We start from the raw sequence: 9,243 nt of genomic DNA, 5'->3' as shown, positions 1-9,243 counted from the left end.
CCAGAATCTCACTAAACGTAGTGGTCCCATCATGGATTTTCTTCTCCATGCTGCTTCTATTCCTGAATTCAAATCCCTGCTTTGTATTCTGATTCTTTCTCCCAAGCAAGCACAATGTTTATAAATATTTCAGGCTGAAATATATTTTATTTAATTGTTCATTATAGGTATGCATGCACAGAAATTATAGGTCATTAATGGAGTGATAAAATAATGAGAAGACTTTGTTAAGATGTATCATCTTCTTGTGGATGGATTTCTTCAATGACTTGAGTCTTTAGGGTACCATTCTTGAGTCCCTACTGAGTCCTTTGGGATCCAATTATTTGGGTCCATAGGGTCACATTCTCTCATGTAGCAATGAGTTGTAGGTCTTTCACAGTACGAAATCCTAAGTTCACTATCGTCACATTGATTTTTACATCGACCGCCAATCGCTATACATGCCTTCCACCTATTAAAGATGATATGGTGGCCTTCACTTCTGGCTGAAAGAAGGCAAGAACAGCTGGAATTAGTAATCTAGGTGGGAACTCCCAAGATTTAAAAGAAGACACGGAAGTAATCACAGACAACAGAGGAGAAATAAAGGAAATGGATATTTGCTTTAATTTTTTTTGGTCCATATCAGAGCAGATCAAGGAAATCAACAAGTATACAGTTCCTAAACTAGAGGTTCCATTCCTATGCATTTTAAATAATTTCATAGTGACTCAATAAGGGATTTCTGAAGGGCTGCAATTTATTAATCTTCCTCTGTCTGTCTTGCTCATTGACTAGAATCATTGGATATGAGTGGGACGATCTCCATCCTCTCATTTATCATTCATTCTTAGTACTGTTCTGTGGTAAATGTTCTCTTCCTTTTTAAGATTCCATCGTTCTTTTTAACCTGACTTGAGCAGTTCTAAAATATTGAAAGATACAATTTTATTTTCCTGAAATATCTCATCTCCTCTTGGATCTGCACCCTAGAGTCAAGCACAAGAGAAGTTTTGCTTAAAAAATAGACACTTTGGGGTGATTAGAATAAGGAAATAGTAAATAACCACAAGCTGAGGACATAGTGAACATTTCAGCAAGGCTCATAATTTTCTTTTACTTTGCCATTTTCTCTTTCATCGTGAAGTTTCCAGTGCTATAGAAAATTTTAAAAAATGTCTCTAATCTCACTTTACACCATAATTTCTTCGACTTTGTAACTTCCACAATTATAAGGAATGATATATGTATCTAGATAGAAGGTCTCTCTGTCACTAACAGAAGTTCTGATCTGTCATTGCAGGTATTCATTTATTCTCTGTATCTCCACAGGATAAAACTAAAAATAAATGGTGCATATCACTGGAAAGCCAGGTTTTGAATCAATATAATAATTTTTTAAATTAATTAAAAGTTTAATAAAATTCTGGAAGAGACTATCTTAGAAAGTACATATCTACCATTACTGGACTAATACAAGCATGCATTGCTGGACATATTTCAGAAGGTGTATGAAAATGAGCAAGTCCTTATCACTGATGCATTGATAAGTATGCTTTCATCTCAAAAACCTTTTTATTCTATAATTAACCAATTTCGTGTCCATCTATTTAAATAAAATACATATATATCATTTTATACAAAGTAGTAATATTACCCACAAATTTTGCAGCAATAATTTAAAATAACTGAGGATTTTGAGACTACACTATCAGAGGATATTCCTTTTACCATACTCTGGATTTGCAATGATGTGTACCAGTCACCTAGGAACCAGCACTTTATTCAGTTATCTTTGCTAATAATTGTATTTTATTTGTAAATAGTGATAGTAATATGAATAATAGTAATAATAATATTTCAAGCCCACATTTACCCTGAGATATGAAAGGTACATTTCATAATCAGATAACCCCAGCATAGTTCTGTTCACAAAGAAACATATCACAAGGGGTATTTCCTTCTGAGAGAAGGAACACAAAATATAAACGCAGAGCTGAATGCAGCACTGTAGATGAAATAGCCATGAGGTTACTACCTACATCAAGAAACAAGATATTACTAGAAGCTCCACACCCTCTCACCACATCATAACCCCCTCCATCTCCCCTAAGAATAATCACTGTCCTGAATTAACACTAACTTTCTTACTTAGCCTTATATTAATATTTGTATTCCTCAGGTATGCATTCTTTAGGCCTGCTTTTGAACATGTATACACATAAAATATGTATAAATCTAGATATACACACAAATATATATATATACATACACACACAAATAAATGTGTACATATATGTATATAATCAGGTGTCACGTAGGGACAGGGATAGGTTTTGAGAAATGTGCCATTAGGTGATTCTGTCCTTGAGCAAACACCATAAACTGTACTTACACAAACCTAGATGGTACAGCCTATCACATACCTAGGATATAAGATATAGCCTATTGCTCCTGGAATACAAACTGGCACATGTTACTGGACTGAATACTTTAGGCAACTGTAACATAATGGTAAGTATTTATCAATCTAAACATAGAAAAGCTACAGTAAAAGTATGGTATTATAAGTATGGGACCGCTGTCCTATATGCAGTCTGACATTGACTGAAACGCTGTTTTGCAGCACATGACTGTTTATACTGATAGTCCCAGAATTACAATAATTTGACTCAATTTTTCATCCTCAGAATGGGGCAAAACAGATATACATTCAGTGGAGATCAAAGTATAAGTACACATACAACAATGCTGTTTTTCACTTTCAGTACATTATCAAATACATTCCATGAGATATTTAATAATTTATTATAAAACTCTATGTTAGATGATTTTGCCCAGTTGTAGGCTAATGTAAGTATTCTGAGCATGTTTAAGCCAGGGTAAGCTAAGCTATGATGTTCTGCCAGTTAGGGTGTATCGAATCCACTTTCAACTGATGATATTTTCAACTCAAAATGTCTTTAACAAGACATACTCCCATCATAGAGGAGCACTGTGTGTGTGTGTGTGTGTGTGTGTGTGTGTGTGTGTGTGTGTGTATCTTAGAGAGACAGAGAATCATACAGTTTGTTTGTGTCTGGATTTTTAAATTTATATTCATATAATTCAGCTTTGTGGTTGGATGTAGTTTTGCAGCACTGATTTTCATTAATATATAGCATTCACTTTATCTAATAAACTTTAGATGATCATATAGGTTATTTGATACAGGGAGAATATGGCTGCTCTTAACATTCTTGTACTATTTCTTGAAGCATATTTAATAAACTTCTGTTGGGTAGATTTCAGATTTTAAATATTCTGTTGAATGTATGGTGGTAGTTTATCATGGTTTAAATTAGCATTTTCTTGATTGCAAGTGAGGATGAGCACTTTAAGGAGGTTGTTTATCCACTCTTTCAAGTGGCTTAGGTCTTTTTTTCTATTTCTACTGAATTACCTCTCACTTTCTTATTTATTTATTAGAATTTTAAAATACATTCTAGATTTAAGCCCTTCGCTAGTTATATATGTAGCAATTTTTGTATTGTACTCTACGACTCTACTAAACTGATACACAAGAATTGAGGGAAATTTTGCCATTGAAGTGATGTAATGGACAAGAGGGAAGAGCCTTTACAGCTTGTGGGTCCTAAAACATAGGTTTGAAATAAAGGTGAGCCTGCAGTTACATGAGCTGGTCAGGTACTGAGTGAACCTGGAGCCTGTATCCACAGAGGCCGGCCTCGGGGCTGAGTCCACAGGTCCTTACCTGATGACTATGGCTGTGGAGCTCACCTTGTTCTTGGACAAGCCTGAAGCCTGGGATTCAGCTTGGTGCTGGGGGGGAATCCAGAGCCCAGGAACACTGAGGCCAGCCTAGCTCTAGAGAAACTCTGGAAAATGAGTGTGATTATTGGGCCTAGCCTGAATCTGTGGGTGTTGAACTAGCACTAGGGCTACTGGGCAGGCCTGGAGGGGCAGTGAGCCAAGACTTGATGGGCTGACCTAGAGCTAGAGGCTGTCAGATCCGGCCTTGTGCCCGAGCAGACTTGGAAGCTCAGTCTTCAGGTACTGGTCTGAAGTCTGAGGCCATGGGGGCCTGCTGGGTGCTGGGTTCTACTTAGAAAGGCCATCCAGTGTTGGGGTCCAAGGCTAAGTTCTATGGTCATTTCCCTCTCTGGCCTCCACAGGGAGGGTATCTGTCTCCAGGCTGTGCTATCTAGGCTTGGGAGAGAGGTGGCATGAGCAATGTGGCACTGTCCTGCCTACCCTCTTTAATGTATCTTGTCTTATTTCTGTAATCTACCCAAGTGCTGTGATCTCTCACCTGGTTTCCTTAGCTCTTGTGAAGGCATTTTTATGCATGGATAATTGTTCAAATTAATGATTCTGTAAAGGACAGAGCACTGAAAAGTCCCATTCCAACATCATACTGATAGCCAGTGAAATTTAATCAAAAAGAATTATTTTAAAGCTAAGTTCCCAGTCCCTTGTCTAAGCTTTTGTTGGCTCAATTGCCTTTTTGAGTTGTCTTAATTAAACCGTGCTTTAAGATAAAGAGAACACCTTCATCATTCTTTTCATATAACAATACACTTTTTATCCAAAATGTCAGTATTTTGAACAGTAGTGATTGATAAAAAATAATTTTGCCTTGGCCGGGCGCAGTGGCTCACACCTATAATCCTAGCATTTTGGGAGGCTGAGGTGGGTAGATCACCTGAAGTCAGGAGTTCGCAACCAGCCTTGCCAACATGGTGAAACTCTGTCTCTACTAAAAATACAAAAAATTAGCCGGGCATGGTGGTGGGAGCCTGTAATCCCAGCTACTCTGGAGGCTGAGGGAGGAGGATTGCTTGAAACTGGGAGACAGAGGTTGCAATGAGCCGAGATCGTGCCATTGCACTCCAGCCTGGGCAACAAGAAGGAAACTCCGTCTAAAAAAAAAAAAAAAAAAAGAAAAGAAAAGAAAAGAAAAAATTGCCAGCTCTTGGGTAGGAGGGAAACTGAGACAACAGTGTAACTCCTAAGTACAATTGCATTAAAACATTTAAAAAACTAACAATGTTGCTGAAAACAATGATTAGAGAAACTTTCTTCATGGAAATGATAAGGGCATTTGCCTAGCCAGCACTTCATCCAAAAAAAATTCAGCCTCTACAACCTTAAAACAAGATTTCTTTCTTGTTTTAAACATGAAATTCAGCCTTCATAAAGCTATGAGGTGAAAGACAAGAACATATAGTCAAACAGGGACTGGGGTAGAAAATATACTCAGAATATTTATTTCATTTCAGTAGAAAAGTATTGATTAAAATGTGCAAGACACAATTCTACTTATTTTATTTTACCTGTGCTGATTTTCTCTGTCCCATGTCATGCTTTTTCAAATATTGTGGAAGACGTATTTGTCTTTGAGTACATTTTTTCAAGCTTCAGTCTACATATGGTAATAATTTCATAGGAGTGCTAACAGGTTGGTAAGAGCTCACTGTAAAGTAAAAAAAATTACTTTAAAAGTAGAAAAAAAATTTTCAGAAATAAAGACACAAATGTATTTGCCTCTATTTAATGGTCCTATAGATTATAAAAGGTTTCACAAAATGATAAACATAAAGTATACATGTTTAAAAATCCAGTTAAATGAATAAATGACTTGACTATTAATGAGTTCACCTTGCATGGCTATTGTTAGGAAAAATAAATCAATACAGGCAAAATGCAGAACAAATGCTAGCTATTAAAATCATTATTTAGAAGAAAACCTATCAGTGTTTATTGAAATCTGTATAATTCTTTGTATCTCAGAAAAGTTCTAAATATAGAGGGAATTCTAATAAGCATGCTTTACCTAACTTTTATAAAGAAGAAAATTATTCTCTGACATAAATAAACTGCCTTTTTGGTTTACATTATTAATTGAAGTTCATCTGCTTGTTCCCTTTTGGTGAGAAATTATCATCTAAAAAGCTATTTATGTTTAAATGTTAGGGCAGGGTAGTAGTAAACGAATGAATTACTACAGATTTATTTTAAGGTTACCTCCTCTGATCTCAATACTGACAGATAGCTTGGTAATCAGAGAAAGCAGCAAGATAAAGAAAAAGGAGAATTAAACTGGAAGTGAGCAGTAGACAAGTGTAGCTTTTCTCAATTGTTAATATAATACAATTTGAAACTTTTAGGAAGGCATTTTATCTGATTAACCTCTGCTATAAATAATATCAATGTGGGGATCAATGATTTCCCAGCATAAATCATAACTTTCCCAGTTTTTTCTAATCTATTAATAGATCAAATTCAGTTAAATTTGAGTGTTGAATAAATGCACATTTCATGAATCTATGAAATCAATGTAGCATTATTTTCTTCTCATCATTTACATATATGCATATATATGAATGTATATTTTTATGTCATTAAGGTGAATTACAGCCTTTTCTAGGATGTTGTGTTTGAAAATTATTCAAATATTTTACCTGAGAAATGTGAATAAACATAATGTAACATGGTGATGGTATTAATAAAATGATTTTATAATGTAAATTCTACTTTAAATATCCCAGTTCCCCCACTTTAATGCTGGCCCCTTGACCCCTCTAGCAATAATATTCATATTACCTGGTGGAATAAGGACAGCAAAAAAAAGCAAAATACAGAAAAATAGAAAGATCTTCATTGTAAATGATTTCTTGCTATAAAACAGTGTACAGATCATTTGTCTGACTCAGCTGTTGTTGAAACAAGGAAAAAAAAACCTTACATTTAAAGAATTCTTCTGCATAGTTTTGACTACTGAAGCTTATTAAGAGCAAGAACATTTCCATGCTTGGTGAATAGTGCCATATTCAAAGAGATAGTGACTAGAAAAACCTGCTTTGTCACATAAAAGTTACATCTGCTGATTTCTCTTGCAGTCAGTTTCTTTAAGAAACTTTAACAGCTACAAGAATATGGGTATAAATTGCTAGGTGACCAAGATCAGAAATAGTCCTGCAGCAATTCACTTGACACCCCAGAAGTACTAGTTTTATGTAATTCCATTCACTATTTTAATGGTCCCAGTATTAACAATGAATCTCAATGTAACAAGAAATCCAAACCATATAACTTTAGGCTGAAATTATCATACAGAATATTTAATTTTATATATAAAAATGTTGAGATCCAGATTTGTCAGGTAATTTTATAATCCACATTTTCTTTATTTAAATTACGTATGAACATAAATCATGACAGTATTCTGATGTTTATGGATATTATCCTGTCGAGCTTAGCTATACCACGAAGAAAGGTCTGTCCCCTCAAGTAGGATTTGTGAATGTCAGTGCAAAAACATTCAATGTTACAAAATTAGAATGCATTTCTCTGTTTGTTGTTATTTTCTACACAGTGAGAAGATATTTCTGAGTTAATTTGTAAGTTTTCCAAAGTCTGCTATAGCAGATATATGATAAAGAGCTGATATTGTTCCCCAGACCCAATAAGGAATAATGATCCAGTGACTCTCTCTTACTACACTCATAGAGAGCACTAAGAATCTGGGTGTAAAGAAGCCCCAGTTAATACTAGTCATCCTTATTTTACATTTATGAGAATGTTATTTGCAAAGGTGTTGCAACTGAAACATGTACAATCAGGATTGTCGCAAAGCTTCCTGGGCAAAGTAATAAAGACACATGATCAGTAATTTTTCCCTTCTACAACCAAATTCTTCACTGATAAAATATGAATTAAAAGTGAAGGACTTGACTAGGTGCAGTGGCTCATGCCTATAGTCTCAGTGCTTTTGGGGACTGAGACAGACAGAACTCTCGAGCCCCAGAGTTCAAGACCAGCCTGGGCAACACGGTGAAACCCCATCTCTACAGAAATACAAAAATTAGCTGGGAGTGGTGACACATGCCTGTAGTCTCAGTTACACTGGGGCGCTGCGGTGGGAAAATCACCTGAGCCCTGGGAGGTGGAGGCTGCAGTGAGAGATGATCACGCTACTGTACTCCAGCCTGGTTGACAAAGTGAAACACTGTCTTGAAAAAAAAAATAAAAAGATAAGAATTTATACTAAAAGCTAAGAACTTACTGGGGTTCGATGAATAGAGGATTTAACTATCATTTGACATAGTATAAGATTATTTAAACCCATCCCTATGTAAGATTAATTGAACAGATATTACTCAAACACCTACCATGTGCCTGTTACTTTTCTAGTTGCTGTGGTACAACTGTGACGAGGATAGGGCATTTGATTGTTGTAGATGAGACAAAGTTCTAACTGGACACTGAAACCAAAACCCAAATTTCATTAAAAATAATTTATATATTATTATGTTTTCTCTGTTATCAGAACTTCTGTGAATAAACACAAAGAAAGAAGAGCAAAGAAGATAAATGTCTCATTGATTTTTAATTTTAGCTCTTTCCAAAGACACGACAAGGGTGCAATATTGCTGCAAGGACTAAAGTCATTTAGAAATTTTATTTTGAATATCTTATTTGTTAAATCCAAAGGGTGGAAAATTCAAACAGCAACATGACAGCATTACAGCTGATTCACTTAGGGGACTTCGTGACCCAGGTCTAATCCCAGGGAGAATGTGGAAACTGCTCCTTTTTTTGAACAGGTAAATATAAATCCTGTATTATAAATGTCCCACGTATTAAACACATTTTACAGGATCTATACCACAAAACAGAAATAGAGTATGCCTTTCAACATTTGGTACTTGGATGTGAGAATACATACAATTTAAATTGCTTTTTTTGAATATATTAAGAATTTTAAATCATAAACAATAGAATTATGCAGGAATACTTGGATTCACTGATCTCATGGCCACCTCCTAGTCACTGTAGATGTCTAGAAAACATATAAATAAAACATTTTCACTGCCTTAAGAAACTCAACTTATTTTTGAAAAGACATGCAAATAAATATATGCCAAATGAATAAAATAAATGCTATGAATGTTTCATGACAAATAGTTCTCATGTGTTTTCTGAGTATAGTATTTTTTTTTTTAACTGAACCACAGATAAATCTCAATTCATTTGAAGCTTGCATATTATAAGGTTTCTGGACCAGAAATTTTGTGGATCTAATGAGAAACCTTGTCCTGAGGAAATTAAAGCTAACACTAGTATGCTGAAGAAAATATTTTATCCGTCTTTATTGTCCCTTTATTCTCTAATTCTACATTTAGTTACACAATTAGTGAGTGACTTAGGTTCTACAGTATTTAGGTTTATCAAAAATCTCATCATCCTGGATAATAA

At 35.0% G+C, this 9,243-nt stretch overlaps 1 protein-coding gene across 1 annotated transcript; it reads right to left on the bottom strand.

Annotated features, from left to right (window-relative positions):
- Nucleotides 1–261: 261 nt before the first annotated feature.
- On the bottom strand, nucleotides 262–8,113 carry DEFB112 (defensin beta 112). The gene is given in 3 exon segments (XM_017849593.1): nucleotides 262–488; nucleotides 5,319–5,436; nucleotides 8,051–8,113. Coding segments are annotated over 3 exon segments (408 nt in total).
- Nucleotides 8,114–9,243: the final 1,130 nt, after the last annotated feature.

Source organism: Rhinopithecus bieti, unplaced genomic scaffold (genome assembly GCF_001698545.2).
Source record: "Rhinopithecus bieti isolate Rb0 unplaced genomic scaffold, ASM169854v2 scaffold_31531, whole genome shotgun sequence".
Classification (NCBI taxonomy): domain Eukaryota; kingdom Metazoa; phylum Chordata; class Mammalia; order Primates; family Cercopithecidae; genus Rhinopithecus; species Rhinopithecus bieti.
Note: the sequence above shows the minus strand (reverse complement) of the source record. Positions and strands in the feature narration are given on the sequence as shown.